General features: G+C 47.6%; 1 protein-coding gene and 1 pseudogene across 1 annotated transcript in view; both read left to right on the forward strand.

Annotated features, from left to right (window-relative positions):
- The window catches only part of LOC147635430 (uncharacterized), an 11238-nt pseudogene extending 6791 nt beyond the window's left edge, over positions 1-4447 (forward strand).
- A 5906-nt stretch (positions 4448-10353) lies between these two features.
- LOC147635431 (ARM repeat superfamily protein) overlaps positions 10354-16816 on the forward strand; it is a 75192-nt gene continuing 68729 nt past the window's right edge. Inside the window, exon 1 of the mRNA XM_086802691.1 lies at positions 10354-10508. Within this exon, the coding sequence (XP_086658817.1) occupies positions 10440-10508 (69 nt within the window). The 5' untranslated portion in view covers positions 10354-10439. The remainder of the gene's footprint in view (positions 10509-16816) is intronic.

Consider the following 16816-nt stretch of genomic DNA (forward strand, 5'->3'; position numbering starts at 1 on the left):
GACAGGGAAGCAACCCAAGTTCTGGAAATGCATATGGTGGTCCTCGCTATGGCCCACCCCCAGGTGGGAGAGGTGTTACAAGTCATCTCCTGTCTATTTTTATACACCAGGGCCTTTGTTGTGGGTGTGCCCGCCCTTATGAGGTGTTTTTTCATTTTTCCCCACTCTTCGTATTTTTCCCCCATTTTTCCTATTTTTTCTATGGCTTGGGTGGCTTCCCTGTGTTGGCAGGAGGGCCTTTGTGCTGGCCAACTGTACCTTCAAGAACCCAACCTCATATCTGTTCAGGCCGACTCAGGACAGCTGGCCGACTGAGTGTATTTGGTGGTCGTGGAGGTTCAGGGCCAGTCAGCTGCCTTTAGCACAGGCGACTGGGTATTTGGGGCCATATAAAATGGCCCCATGGCCCCCATTCCATTTTGTATCATTCCCGAGATCTTCTTGTGTATATAGAGCAGAGTTACACGCCTCTACCACTCTATCTCTTATGCTGTTATTTTTCTGCATTGCGTTTTGCTCTTGTGTTTCCAGATCTGGTCATCATCTCCGCTGCGTATTCTGACATGGTATCAGAGCCTAGGCTCTAGATAGGTCTTGGGATTTGTGTGAGCAAGAGGGGGACTATTGTGTTGCTGATTGGTGGACTGTTGGGGAAGAGGAGAAGCAAGAGGACGGCGGGTTGATTTGTTGGACAGCCACTTGCAGGTGTTAGTTCTTTTTTGTTTCCACCCACCCACCCTTTTCGAGTACATCCCCGCAATGGCAGATCTGTTTGAGATGGCCGAGAGGCTGTGAAGATCCCGACACTCCCCACGTTCCCAGTGGACCGTCAGTTAGACGGGAGCAACTACGGCATATGGAAGGTTATGATGGAATCTGTTCTGGAGTCTTACGACCTCGCTGATTTCATCATTGTTGGGGTTCCACGGCCGGAAGTAGAGGAAGGGGAGTTACCGTCGATCCGAAAGGACCGGGAGGCTCAGACACAGATGTGGGATCGTGTCAACGCCAGGGTCCGTTCGTTTATCTTTCTCAACTGCACACCGTAGGTAATCAATCATGTAAAGCATATGATGCTGGCCAGAGGTATATGGCAGCATTTGGCTTCTCTTTACAACAGGGTATCACCCATGAAGAGGATTTCCTTGGAAGTACAGATGCGGGTTATGAGCCTTGCAAAGTCGTTGACGATGCGGGAGTATATTAACAAGCTGCAGGCTCTTCAGCAGGAAGTTCTTCAGGCTGGGAAGGAGATATCGTCAGAGGACATGGCCATAACGTTGCTGTCACACTTGCTCTCTCAGTACTCAACATTTTACTCATCTTCGATTACTAGTGGCAGGCTCAGCACCATCACGTGGGAGGAGCTTGTGCCCATGGTCTTGGACCAGGAGGAACGATTCACGAACCCTCCTCAGGGTGGAGGTTCGGAGGCCTTAACTGGCCAACGGTCGAAAGGCCGTAACACGGGCAAAGGGAAGGCTTCGTCGGAGAAGTCTTCTGAGAAGAAGTCCGTTACTGACCGCGAGAAACTAAAGGCAGAGAGGACCTGTAATGATTGTGGCGAGAAAGGCCACTATTGGAGGCAGTGTCCCAAGTGGAAGACCGAGAAGGGTGAAGATTCCTCAGCAGCAATCATGAAGACTCTGGCTTTTGTGCACTTGGAGGTGGTGGACACCGATGTTTCATTTTCTTCAGGTAGGGAGGAGATTGGAAGACTCTCCGCAACGGATACTCGGGGGTGGATTCTAGATAGTGGTGCTTCCAGGCACATGACTCCTTCCTGTTCCGGTTTACAGGATCTTTGCAGGTTTTCTGGTCACATTTTTACTGGGGATACGTCCACTATCCCAGTTCACAGTGAGGGCAGGATGGAGATAGTTTTTCCCGATGGCAGAGGGAGAAGCATTCCTCCCAGGTGTTGTATGTTCCGTCACTTGGTTTTCATTTGTTGTCAGTGCATCAAGTTTGCAAGACTGGCGTACGGGTGGAGTTTGATGAGCACTTTGTTGCTCTCTGGGACAAAGCAACAGGCGAGGTAGTTTGGGAAGGCGGAGTGGAGAATGGAGTTTACAAGCTTTCAGCACTCTCTCTCCCCGGTCCTCAGGTTTGTGATGAGTGGCAGTCTGGTAATGGCCACTTAAGTGTGGATACGCTGCAGGTACAGGCTTTCCGGGACCAGATGGTGGATAGCTTGCGAGTAGATGGCAGCAGTTGGCAGGAACTCTCCAGTATTGATGTTGGTAGTTCTTGTGTTCGTCAGTCAGAGGAAACTGAACACGTAACTTATGCTCTGATGTCTCGTAGTATTCGGGACAAAGAACCTCCTGTAGATGAGGATGTTTTTTCCACGGGGACCTTTCGGAAAGCCAGGCAGGTGGCAGTTGATTACTTGCAGAAGGAGGTGCATACTCCAGGCTTTGTGGTTCCGGAGTCAGAGGGGGTGGTTGATAGGTTTCAAAAGGCCTTGCGTGGTCTTCAACAAGTTTCCAGGACTTGTTTTTGCACCGTAACAGGTGTTGATCCTTGTGAGCAGTGTGATGCCTCTTTGCCTCAGAAGCAGAATGGTTCATTGATCTGGTTGATGGACACCAGATTGGACGGGAGCTTCCTGGTGAGGCAGTTGAGCTCATGGTTGTTGCAGATGACTCTTTGGGAGGCAGGATTGCGTTTCTTGTGGTTTCTGTGGCATGCGAAGGATCATGGACTCTTTTACACAGGAGGGGGATTGATTGCTGAGTCCGACTCCACGGTTGGAGTGACTTAGTTTGGGGAGGAGATCCGAACACGAGGAGATCTACTAAAGGCCCAAGAGCAGTTTTACGGAGCAGTAAGAGGCAGAGTACCGGGCTGCTTATGATGCTGCTTGTGAGGTGGTGAGGATGCAGAGGTTGCATTGCAGGTTTGGGCTTCCACTGGAGGAACCCATGGTCATCCAGAGGCACTGTGTTCGTGAACAGATTGTTGCTGATGACATCTTGCTAGAGTTCTGTTCGACGGAGGACAGTACGGTGGACCTCTTTACGAAGTCGCTATCTCAGGATTTGCTCAGGCGGCACCCCAGCTCCCTGTGGTTGGTTTCACAGCCAGGAGCTGAGAGGGGGTGTTAGAAGTCATCTCCTGTCTATTTTTATACACCAGGGCCTTTGTTGTGGGTGTGCCCGCCCTTATGAGGTGTTTTCTCATTTTTCCCCACTCTCCGTATTTTTCCCCCATTTTTCCTATTTTTCTATGGCTTGGGTGGCTTCCCTGTGTTGGCAGGAGGGCCTTTGTGCTGGCCGACTGTACCTTCAAGAACCCGACCTCATATCTGTTCAGGCCGACTGAGGACAGCTGGCCGACTGAGTGTATTTGGTGGTCGTGAGGTTCAGGGCCAGTCGGCTGCCTTTAGCACAGGCCGATTGGGTATTTGGGGCCATATTAAATGGCCCCATGGCCCCCATTCCATTTTGTATCATTCCCGGGATCTTGTGTATATAGAGCAGAGTTACACGCCTCTACCACTCTTATCTCTTGTGCTGTTATTTTTCTGCATTGCGTTTTGCTCTTGTGTTCCCAGATCTGGTAATAATCTCCGCTGCGTATTCTGACAAGAGGTGGGTATCCACCTTATGGCCCAGCTGCTTATGGAACACCCGGATATGGAGCAGCTCCAGGTTATGGTGTGCCCATGAATGGAGCATATGGAGCTTCTGCTTATGGTGGTGGAGCTGGATACCCTCCTGCAGGAACATATGGTGCTGGCTATGGTAATGCTCCTCCTGCAACAGGATATGGTGGTGCAGCAGGTTATGGCGCTCCTGTGGCGTCATCTGGAGGTTATGTTAGTGCCCCACCTGTTGGTCCGAGGAGTCCTTGGGGTAATTCTGGTACAGGGTTTGCAGGTGGTGGGAGCCCAGCTGCTTACGGAGCTTGTGGAGCTGCAGGATGAGTGCATATGGTGCTCAATCAAGGATGGATTACAGGTGGTGCTGCTCCTCAAACAAATGGTGGCAATGCGGGGTATAACAGTGCTGGATATGGGTATGGGACAAATGATGCCGGCCACAATTCCAATGTGGGGGGTTATCCTGCCCGCAGCATGGCTGCTGGACCAGCTGGTTATGGCACTACTGAGACACAACTTGGAAAGCTGGTGCAACAGGGGCAAGAGACTAGAGTGGCCAGAGGGGCAAAAGAGGGCCATGAGGGCCACCATGGCCCTTGTGACTATGGGCTAAAGGCCTTGAACTATGGCCCAAAAAGGCCCCCAAGAGGACGTCCCCCAATGGTCATAAAAGTGACCGTTGGGCTGCCCAACAATCACTTGACCGTCCCCCTAGGATCCGTCCTCCACACCGTCCCTGCCTAGATCCGTTCCCGTCCCCCTGTCCCTTGTGAGGGACGCCTCTAGGGGGGACGTCCGACCGTCCCCGACCGTCCCACGTCCTGACACGGTGTCACCACGTCCCATCCTACCGCCCCCTACGTCCCTTGTGACTATGCTTCTGGAGCTTTTCAAACACATGGAATCCCTACTGCAGCCCAGATCAGCTGCACCCGCCCAAGGACCAGCATAGAGAGCTCTCACTGACTTCTTCCAAACTAGAGCCCCGAGAGCAAACCCACCCACTCCCCCCGACCTACATGCTGATGCAGGAGCCTGGCCGAGAGGAGTGACATTAGACAGAGCCACTGAGCTATGCACAGCCTGATGCCCCCGACATAGTGGCCACCGCCCACGCTCACGTCACCTCAAGAGGATTAGAGCCATCATTTCCCACCATCGCAGTACTTTCTCCTGCCTTGTCAGCCTCACTACTTTGGGTACCATGTTGCAGTGCCCTATGTGAGATATTCTTGGCTGATGCGAGAGCTTGAGGCTCTTTGTTGTTTTTTTAACGGATATTTTCTTTTAGTCTTACTTTCAGTACCATGATGATGTATTCCATGGACATGATGTAACATTTTGATCTCATAGGTCATTTTGGCCTTTTGAAGACGTTAATACAACACTCTCACACACACACTCTCTCTCTCTCTCTCTCTCGCCTTGGAGGTTGAAAGCCTAAAAAACAAACTGCAAGAAGGTTTGGTAGCCACAAGGAAGGAGATGGGGAAAGGGTGGGCCGTAGTGGTTAAGCAAGACGTAGAGAAAGAATGGATAGAAGTGGTGAGAAAACACCCCACACCCACGCCCATCTTACATGATACGTTGGAAGAGAACATGAGGAAGGTCCGTGCTCTTCATGTGAGGGTGACAGGACTAGAGGGGGGGGGAATCTCCCAAGGCCGGCGCTCTAGCCCTATGCAAGAAACTCAAAGTGGAAGGGACCCCTTTCACGTGCACCCATGCACTGTGGTATCAACAGTGCAAGAATCATGTACAAAAGTAGTACCTTTTAGGATATATTTGTCATATGCTGTGAGCCCAGTCCGGGTCGTGTCAGGCACGAGCTACGTATGTTAGTCTCCCAGCCTTAGAGTGTCAGTCAGGTCGCTCCGGAGAATTCAGCAAGTGTTCATTGTATAGTTGCATGTAGATGTCAGCCATAGCAGTAGATGCATGTTAGGCATATAGTTGCATTGCATGTAGAAGGGGCCAGCTGTAAGGCCAGCCCCAAAAGGTGGGGTAGCCTTGCAAGGGGTAGCCAAACCCCTTGCCATGCACCAAGGCCCTGTCGGCAGCCCCTTATGGGCTTGGGAGCTAGTCGGCCAGGCTAGACAACCAGTCGGCTTGGCTAGAATGTGTCAGCCAGGCTGTGCAACCAGTCGCCCAGCAGCCCGCCGACCAGCCCCAGCAGCTGACCAGCAGTTACAGGCATTAAATGCCTATGCAAAAGTAGTTGTGGGACAATTCCTACAGGCCGACAGCTTCTTGAAGCAGCTGACCAGAACTGTCGAGCATATAAAAGGGCAAGACCAGTTCAGGCCATAAATCATCAGGTACAAATCAGAGATTATCATAAGAAGTCAAGCATGTATGCCTAGGCTCTTGCCTGTGCATACCTACAGCCATTCTTGTGCTTTCAGCCCAAGGCAAAGAAGCTCAGTCTCTTCAAGAGTATTCAGCACACCTACCCTCAGTCTCGGGCCGGTGTATTTCTCTCGAAGATAGCTTCATAATCGCCTAAAGCTTATGCATAGTTTTGCCCAAGGATTGGTCGCTTTGTCCTTGCGTTTGGTGGTCAGTCAGTCAGTTTGTTCGCTCGGTCTTGGGGACACAATTCAGCTTGTATACAATTCTCCGGAAGAAGAAATAAAGCAAATACTCTTGCTTGTAGGGGGGGCCCTTTATTGGGTAATTCGGGACTCCATTTGGTGTCATCTCTACTACATCTCTTTTAGATTCATGTATGCTGTTTTAATGTTAAAGACTCACTAAACTCAGGTTTAAAGAAAGGCTTCGTTGTTTCACACGGTCCTAGCTAGGTGCATGCTACAACCTCTTATGTGGACACATGGCGTGTGGGACAAGACACCTGACGGGAGCGCCCCCTCATCTTGAAATTCTCGGACCTTGCTAGCAGGGCAGTTTTATCCCCTCCATGCTGACATCATTGAGTTCTCATGCTTGGGCAAAGTTCTCCTTTTAGGGGACTTCAACGCCAAGACTCCGAGCGAGCAGGCATCTGTATATGACCAAGAGGAGCATACCATGTAAGAAATAGACTCGGAGGAGATTGGCATTCAACGAGCATCACAGGATAGAGGGGACATTACAACATCAGGGGGAGAGTTCCTTGTGCTAGGGACCACACGTGGCCTAGCCATCTTGAACGGGATGTCCCATTGGCCCTTCTTCCGGAGCTCTCACATGCTTCCCACATGGCGGAGGCTCGAGTACAATGGATTAGCTGATGGGATCTCCAGCTTTAGCCACATCCATACATACCTTCACCATTCCCACCCGCCCCCTTGCCTTTAGCCTCCACTTTTCTCGACCAGCCGCACCACCACCCATCTCCCACTACACCCAGATTCACTTCCACCATGATGGGGACTGGACTTACTCCGACCATCTCTACCGACATCTAACATATGTAGACCCCGATCTCCCAATAGCCGACCTCACCTCTCACCTCACCACAATCTTACGCACCTCTGCCATAGCCGCATTTCCATGCACCGACCAATCTACTACCAGACCCCCCACCGGCACCATGCCCAGATTCCAGAATGATTGGTATGACGAGGAATGCTGCACAACACATGAACGTCTCTTACGTGAGGTTGCAACTGGCCAAATCCAAGAGTGAGATGCTCAAAGGAATAACCAATACACAACTAGACGTAAGAAATGAGCACATGTTAAGGGCCAATACAAGGACTTATACCGAATTGTACCGAGGGCTGGAAGAAAACGCCCACCCACACCCATTACATCTCCATCCATATGGCACACATATGCACGATCCCTATACGAGGTACCAGATCAGTCCCCCATCCTACCACCATCACATCCACCTTCTTCACACCCGACATGGTAGCCCGAGCCATCCAAAGACTCAAAAACGGTAGATCGCAGGGCCACAAGGGCCTCTTGGCAGAGCACAATTCCTATGCGGGGGAGATTTTGGTACCCCTCCTGGCCCATAGGTTCAATCGGGCTCTCTTGGAAGGCTTCCCACCCACTTGGATAGATAGCCCATATATCATCACATAAAGTCGGAGATCCCATGGACCCCAACAATTACAGGGCTATTATGATTGGCCACACACTGGCCAAAGAAAGAGAAAAACTCGTGGAAAGGAGATAAGGTTTTGAAGATTTCTCTCAATCTCATATTACCTAAGGAGTGGGTAATATGAGATTGAGAGAAATCTTACTTCATACAGATGGCAAAGCGCTTGCCCGTAGTGAAATATGTAGATGTGCATGGGCACTGGGTGGAAGGTGTGCCCCTATGTGTGTACTCTTCCAACTCAAAGATTTCTCCAACTCAGCTCGTTTCTTTGACATTTACTTGATGTCCCTTTTCTTAGGGCATCAAGATTATTAGATTGTTGATGAATGGCAGTTGGCTTTGCCTCGGCTTTGCCCATAGGGAGGGTGTTATAAATAAAAGCTCAGTATAGACATATGTGTGTGTGATTTTGAATGGTTGGAGTGTGTATTAGTTGATTGGAAAATAGCATTATAGGAGAGTTAAATTGGTGGAAAGTTTTTAGAGTGTGGGTTGAATGAGGCCATGCCTATAAGACATTATATGTGGCTTTGGAACTAATATGAGATTGAGAGAAATCTTCAAAACATTATCTACCTTATCTCCTTTCCACGAGTTTTTCTCTTTCTTTCTCTACCACTTATTACAATGGATTATTTTTATCCACCTTAAATGCCAATTACATCACACTCAAGCACACCATGTCTTTTCAATAGGAATGAGGAGTAAGATGGAGAGAGTGGAGCGTGTTTGCACACACATGATATCCTACTAAATGTCCGCAACTTACATTATTGAGATGGTATATATATAAGCGAGTAACAAAATGGAATATTCCATGTATCTAGGGTTTACCAAAAGGGGAATATATAGGGAATCTAATGAGAATCTATAAGAGTGCAACTCAATTCTTGATAGCATTCTTCTTGTTGCTAAGGAGTTGTATAATATTTTAGAATTTGCGCATACATAAACAAGGAATTTCAAACTAAAGGAAATAAGACTAACAACCTCCCCCTGATTGAGACCCTTATCACCATGGGCCCGCATTTGTCTGCCCAAATGGTACCAAAAGAGACCCAAACACTACCTAAATGAGACCAATTTAAGCCATCTACAGGTACTTTGGTACTTAAATGTTTCACCATCCCCAGCATTACAATACATTTGATATTGCCATGACTCCCATCCTATGAGCATGATAAAACTCTTCAAGTATGCATAGGACGATGAGTATCCTAATGGGGCCTCACACTGGCACACATGGTCATGTGGCATACCCCTATACACCTAGCTCTCATCTCATCTAGACGATCCACTTAGCCCCTAAGGCTAAACTCCACCCATCTTAGGGGTAAGAGGGGTGAACATTATGTTTGGGGTGAATAGGGAGCCAAAGCAAGTGAAAATTGAAATTTGATTAATTAGTCTGTAGTAAATGTTCAAGACCTTAATTAAGAAAGACCTTACGAATGTTATAAACAACGTTTCCTTCTCATGACGGTGGCCTCTTTGCAACGCCAAAAAGTCTACCGACAACAATACGAAAACAAGAATGCAGAACTACCTACACTTGGAAACCATTGGTACCTCCTATCTGTAGTTCTTTGCGTTAAAACTCGTAAAACCATCTTGTGCTGACCAAATAAACGCTGATTTTATTGCTTCATTTGATCTTATTGCTTGTAGAGACAATGACATTATGTATCTCTTCTATTTTCATCCTTTGCTGACCAACTCATGAACCCTAATTTTTTCTTCCTGTGCCGACCAAGTCATCGCAGATTTTTGTTTGCATGGAGGGCATAGCGAGTCAAGTAGGGCATAGCCTCAACCCGAAGTAGTTGAAGGTTTTTATGCGCTCTGGCTGACCTGAAGAGCATAGTTACCTGAAGAGAGTATATACTCATCAGCCCATAGCTTATTGTCCCCCACGCTATGCATGATAGAGTTGATGAACCTACACTTTATGTTCGGATAGACATTGGAGTCAATGGTTGCACTTTTGAGTCGAAGTCTTTTTTAAAGTTTAGCTTAATGTTTGGTTCCGGCTCTTAAGTGCTTTAGGTCTAGAGTTTAGAGTTCTCTGTTTTGCTATTTTGTGTTGTTGTTTAGTATCTCAGCTCAAAAGGTTTAAGTTCTTATTACGAAGAAGTGTGTGTATGCTTTTGTGTGTGTGTGTTTTTTATTTTTTATTTTTTAAAGTTTCTTTCATTTATGTAATTGTTTTCGTTTGATATTATCTTTTGATTTTCTCTCCTTAGTAGCTAGGTTTGTTAGTTTATTTGTTTTTGATCTTTCGAATGCTTTGTTTTTGTCTTTGTCCTTCACTATTATTTCTTTCTCAAATCCCTCAATTTGTAAGTTTAGATTTTTCGGACTTTATGAAGGTATATACTCATCAGCCCACAAGAGAGAGATACACACACACCATGCTAGGCCATATACAACAACGCCCCATCAAGGGCCTCAACAAGGGTCCTGGCGGAAAGCGCTTCGTGGTATGTTACCCCTCTGGTTGCATTTTCATCTTTTTATTTAGGGTTTTGAAACCATTCCTCCCCCTTGCTCTTTTTTTTCTGTTTGTTCTTAATGTTATGAATCGTTCTTTTAGTTTGCATTTTTATTGCTGCAGGATGGAAACGTTTCCCGTTGTTAATCATGGATTATTATACGATAATCTTCATTTGCTTTTTTACAACTGACAGCATTACGTGAGGGGGCAGGGTTCGAACCCTCAGTCTTCAGGTCATGAGCCTGACGAGTTGGCCATTTACTCCACCCTGACACACCATGCCAAGCCATTTACAGCAACGCTCCATCAAGGGCCTCAACAAGGGTCCTGGCGGGAAGCGCTTCGTGGTATGTTGCCCCTATGGTTGCATTTTCATCTTCTTTAGGCAAGTGAGAGAGGCAAGACTCAAGGGAAGAGGCAAGGGACAACGGCCAAGGCACGAGGGCCACTATGGGCCCTTGTTACTATGGGTCAAAATGGCACACACGCCCCCCTAATGGCATCCCCCAACAGCTAGAAAATGGTCAAAAAACAGTCACAAAACTGACCGTTGGAATGTGCAACGGCTATTTGCCGTCCCCCACACCGTCCCTTGTGGGGGACACCTCAGGGGGGGGTCTCCGTCCGTCCCCGTCCCCGTCCCCGTCCATCCCCGTTTCTGCCGCATCCCGAAACGGCGTCCCCGCGTCCCAGCCTCCCGTCCCGTGTGACTATGTCAAGTACTGACCCATAAAGTTTGGCCATTGTGTGGCCAATCATAATAGCCCTGTAATTGTTGGGGTCCATGAGATCTCCGGCTTTATGGATGGGTGTGATGATATGGGCTGTCTGTCCAGGTGGGTGCGAAGCCTTTCGAAAGAGCCCGGTTGAACATATGAGCCAGGAGGGGTGCCAGAGTCTTCCCCGCATGGGAGTTGTGCTCTGCTAAGAGGCCCTCATGGTCCTGTGATCTACCGTTTTTGAGTTTCTGGATGGCTCGGGCTACCATGTTGGGTGTGAAGAAGGTGGATGCAATGGTGGTGGGATGGGGGGCTGATCTGGCACCTTGTATAGGGATTGTGTGCTGAAATATACAAGTGAATAGAGTGTGTGCGGGAACAAGCCCTTAGCAAGAGGCTGTAAAAGAGAATCTGTAAATGAGAGAGAAGCTGTGAAAAGGTGAGAAGTATCTACTGGGAGAGAATAAAGGATAGCATGAGAAGATTTAGGATGTGTGGAGATATTTTGGGAAGAGGTGGAGAGAATCAAGCAAAAGAGGTGGAGTGAATCAAGGAGAGATCAGTGGGATTAGATGCTTGGATGTAAACTCTATAAATTGAGGCATTGGCCTAATGAGAATTTGCTGGTTTTTGATTATCCATGCCTACATTAAGCTATCAGTTAATTGCTCACTAATCTCGTCTTAATCATCGTCTAATCTCTTTGTTAATGATGTTGATTCTAGCATTTGATCCACCATAGCTCATCACATTGCTGCAAATTTAACATGGTATCAGAGTCTAGCTTAGAATCCATCAAATTTAAGAGCTCATTATCTTGCTAATCACCTAGTTAATTAGGATTAGGAAAAAATTAAAATTTTAGCTCTTTTTCAATAAGCCTTTTGTACCCACAGCTGGTGGAGGGGCTTGATCTCCCTCCAGGTGAAACCGATCCCGTCAAGTGGGAAAGACTCCGTTGGACACCCACATGCTTAATAGCACAACTTTAAAACCACAAATTTGAAATGGACAACTTAATACAACTTGAAATTTAAATGAAATGAAATGGAAAGATGGACACCAGCACTGGGGCCGGAACGGGCTGACCCCCCCCTCAATATATGATATATTTATTGGGAGTATTTAATAAATACAATGCTCCATGGGTTCCAAGAACCAGATAATGTCCATGTACATATGAAAACAGTACCAAACAAATAGGCTCGAATTTCGATGTAGAAGCTCGAAGCAGAACGACCACTAGTGTGGTCCAATCGCTACGGTCCTGTGCTTTCACTGGACTCCGCGGAGAGCGCCTCACTGGTGTTCCGAGACCACGCACAAACAGGCGCTCTCGTACTAACGCCTGGCTCTCCCGATCTCAGCACCTTTGGACCGAGGTTCGCCAATACAGCTTGGACAACCCGGCACCAAACGGGTGTGGCCGTAGAGGGATGAATCCCTTATCAGATTTAAACATTAAATGCTTTACTCAAATCTGAAAATCACTTACTTGTAGATGGTTGATAGGAGACCAAAACTTGTGGTGTTTGCATAGAATATGAAGCCACCCTTGTTGAGGAAAGAGTTGCCTCGTGTAGAACTAACAAGACAAGCACCACCACGAAGGGTACAGCCGCCTGCTGTGAGAGAAGAAGTATCCACTTGCAAGAAGGATAGAGACCTGGCTGCTGTGTGGAGGAGCAACCTGCTATGAAGAGAGCATTCACCCACTGTTGTTTGCAAGAGGAAAGGGATTTGCTGGCTGAAAACAGGCGCACAGTAGTGAACTGTAGATGGTGGGCAGCCGCCTGTAGATGGAGCCCCACGACTGTGTACAGGAGTGAAAGGCAGCGCAGCCTGTATATATGCAACCACCTGCTGAAGGGACAACAGTCGCCTGAGAGATGGTGTAGATGCCTTGTTGAGAGAAGGTACGCAGCAGCCTGTAGAACTGTGAGCGCCGCCGTCAGCTTGAGGGAGAGAAGTTGTACAGAGCCTGCAGTACAGAAGGTACAGCCTGCAGTACAGAGGGTACAGAAGCAGTTGCAGCCAGCCGCCTGGGGAAAAACAAGCGCAAGAGAAGATGATCGCCGGTTGATGAACATGCGCCAGATAGAAGCGATGGATACTCACGCTTGAAGGAGAGAAAACGATTGATGCTTTTTTAATAAAATTAATGTGGAGTTACAACTAGAGTTTTCCCACGCATGCATGAAGGGGGACTAGTGGGGGTTGGTGACCATGCCCACCCCCACACTCACTTAAAAGTGGGGCTCCCCACCTTGGCCCCAAAGTGGGTGCCCACTTTTAAATAAGTGTGAACACCTAACCTTATAAAATAAAGGGTTAGGCTGGACTCAACAACTGGAGAGGAAGAAGCATTCTTCACCCGAGGAGGATTCTCACGAGGACGAGGATAAGGAAGAGGCAGAGTAAGAGGAAGGACCTTCACTTGCCACAACTGTGGGAAGCCAGGACACATGGCAAGAGACTGCTACAGCAAACCAAGTGGAGAAGGAACGACATTGGCAAACTTCATGGAGGCTCCTAAGGAAGTGGAGTCAGATCAACTTTTCTGAGAGAGAGAGAGAGAGAGAGAAACCCCACAATCCAATGTAACCTGTCCCAACAGAGTAAAACCACCTCTGAGTCACCGATGATGTAGGCCATGTGGTAGATGTATGTGTGAGCACTTTAGTCAAGGTCACGGGCACTTGTAGTAGTCTTGGACACATAGAGAGAGAGAGTGTCAAGGACTATGAGTTTAGGGACTTGAGGCATTGGTCGCGGGCTACCAAGTAAGAGGGAAACTTGGTATAGGGTCTAGGTGTGCTAGGATTATTCACTTGAGGGGAGGTGTTGAAATATACAAGTGAATAGGGTGTGTGCGGGAACAAGCCCTTAGAAAGAGGCTGGAAAAGAGAATCTATAAATGAGAGAGAAGCTGTGAAAAGGTGAGAAGTATCTACTGGGAGAGAATAAAGGGTAGCATGAGAAGATTTAGGATGTGTGGAGATATTCTGGGAAGAGGTGGAGAGAATCAAGCAAAAGAGGTGGAGTGAATCAAGGAGAGATCAGTGGGATTAGATGCTTGGATGTAAACTCTATAAATTGAGGCATTGGCCTAATGAGAATTTGCTGGTTTTTGATTATCCATGCCTACAATAAGCTATCAGTTAATTGCTCACTAATCTCGTCTTAATCATTGTCTAATCTCTTTGTTAATGATGTTGATTCTAGCATTTGACCCACCATAGCTCATCACATTGCTGCAAATTTAACATCGTGCATATGTGTGCCATATGGATGGAGATGTGATGGGTGTGGGTGGACGTTTCTCCCGGATTTTCCTCTAGCCCTCAGTACAGTTCACACCTTTGAGAGATTCGTATAAGTCCTTGTATTGGCCCTTAACATGTGCTCGTTTCTTACGTTTGGTTGTGTATTGGTTAATCCTGTGAGCATCTCACTCTTGGATTTGGCCAGTTGCAACCTCGCGTAAGAGACGTTCATGTGTTGTGCAGCATTCCTCGTCATACCAATCATTTTGGGGCATGGTGCCGGTGGGGGGTCTGGCGGTAGATTGGTTGGTGCATGGAAATGCGGCTATGGCAGAGGTGCGTAAGATTGTGGTGAGGTGAGAGGTGAGGTCGGCTAGTGGGAGATTGAGGTCGACATATGTTAGATGTCGGTAGAGATGGTCGGAGTAAGTCCAGTCCCCATCATGGTGAAAGTGAATCTGGGTGTAGTGGGAGATGGGCGGTGGTGGTGGTGCGGATGGTCGAGAAAAGTTGAGGCTGAAGGAAAGGGGATGGGTGGGAATAGTGAAGGTATGTATGGATGTGGCTAAAGCTGGAGATCCCATCAGCTAATCCATTGTACTCGAGCCTCCGCCATGTGGGAAGCATGTGAGAGCTCCGGAAGAAGGGCCAATGGGACATCCCGTTGAAGATGGCTAGGCCACGTGTGGTCCCCAGCACAAGGAACTCTCCCCTTGATGTTGTAATGCCCCCTCTGTCCTGTGATGCTCGTTGAATGCCAATCTCCTCCAAGTCTATCTCTTGCATGGTATGCTCCTCTTGGTCATATACGGATGCCTGCTCGCTCGGAGTCTTGGCGTTGAAGTTCCCTAAAAGGAGAACTTTGCCCAAGCATGAGAACTCAATGATGTCTGCATGGAGGGGATAAAACCGCCCTGCTGGCAAGGTCCGAGAATTTCAAGATGAGGGGGCGCTCCCGTCAGGTGTCTCGTCCCACACGCCATGTGTCCACATAAGGGGTTGTAGCATGCGTCTAGCTAGGACCGTGTGAAACAACGAAGCCTTTCTTTAAACCTAAGTTTAGTGAGTCTTTAAAACAACATACATGAATCTAAAAGAGATGTAGAGACGACGCGAGATGGGGTCCTGAATTACCCACTGAATGGCCCCCCTTAAGAGAGAGAGAGAGAGAGAGAGAGAGAGAGAGAGAGAGAGAGAGTGTTGTATTAACGTCTTCAAAAGGCCAAAATGACCTATGAGATCAAAATGTTACATCATGTTCATGAAATATATCATCATGGTATTGAAAGTAAAACTAAAAGAAATATCCGTTAAAAAAACAACAAAGAGCCCCAAACTCTCGCATTAGCCAAGAATATCTCACATAGGGCACTGCAACATGGTGCCCAAAATAGTGAGGTTGGCTGTAACTCGCTTGGGAAGCATGGGAGTGGGTGTGCATCACTTGACCATGAGCATAATTAAACATTTCGGCATTTAATCACAGCCATTAAACAATCCACAAAGCTGAAAATAGAAGTTGCACATATAACACCGCATAGAGGCTGGAATATCCCCCCCCCCCCCCCCTTGGAGTATTTCATTATCCAAGGAAAAATATAACATGTATAAGCTTTTTGGGCCTTATTCTCCCATGGGAGATGCCGGATTATCCATATACAATCATAAATCTGTCCTTCATCCAATATGGCCATCCAACATGTCCTTCCATAGGCGCACAAACATGTATAACAGCTCACATGGCTCTTCCATACGTGCATAAACTTGTATGACAGCCCATATGGCTCTTCCCGAGCACATAAATGTGTAAACCAGCCCATGTGGCTCATCCATGAACTCATAAATCCATAAACCAGCCCACGTGGCTCATTCATGAGCTCATAAACCTAAAAACTAGCACATGTGGCTCATCCATGAGCGCATAAACCTGTATAACAGCCTGTACGTCGCATAAAACTAGAAATTTCAGCAAGCTTTAGGACTGTTTTGCTGAAAAACAGCCTGTACATCTCATAAAACCAGAAATTTCAACAAGCTTTAGGACTGTTTTGCTGAAAAACAGCCATCTGGGGTGTGCAAGATGGTGCATAGTAGTGAAAATCATCTTCCCCAAGCTGGATATGGCTATGGTGAGCTCATAAATGAAGAGAAACGGTGAACTCTCTCATGTTCAAATAAGCAAGAAAATGCTACAATGTAGAGCTGAATTGACAAGTGCGAGGACACTAAAATATCCGAGATGATAGCTAATTTCACATCGGCGCTTTGGCAATACTCGATCTTTGTCGAATTCCAGAGGTAATGTCGCGAACGGAAATTCCATCGGAGATTGCCAAAAATAGCAACTTTCCCTAAAATTTAGGAGATGATCCCTATATATACTTTCCACTTGACACTTGAGCTCCAAAGTCCATTTTTGTGTCCAAGAAACCATCTTTAGTGCTTGGACCATGCTACGAACACTTGGTCCTTTGTACTTGATAATCCCATATTCCCAAAGCTTAGTCACAAGGGACGTAGGGGACGGAAGGATGGGACGTGGGGACTCACGTGGTAGGAATGGGGACGGTCGGACGTCCCCCTTGGGGGACGGAGATGGATCTGGGCAGGGACGGTGTGGGGGACGGATCCTAGGGGGACGGTCAAGTGACTGTTGGTTAGCCCAACGGT

The sequence above is a fragment of the Cibotium barometz genome, chromosome 9 (assembly GCF_041138505.1).
Source record: "Cibotium barometz isolate CiBa-2024 chromosome 9, ASM4113850v1, whole genome shotgun sequence".
Taxonomy (NCBI): Eukaryota; Viridiplantae; Streptophyta; class Polypodiopsida; order Cyatheales; family Cibotiaceae; genus Cibotium; species Cibotium barometz.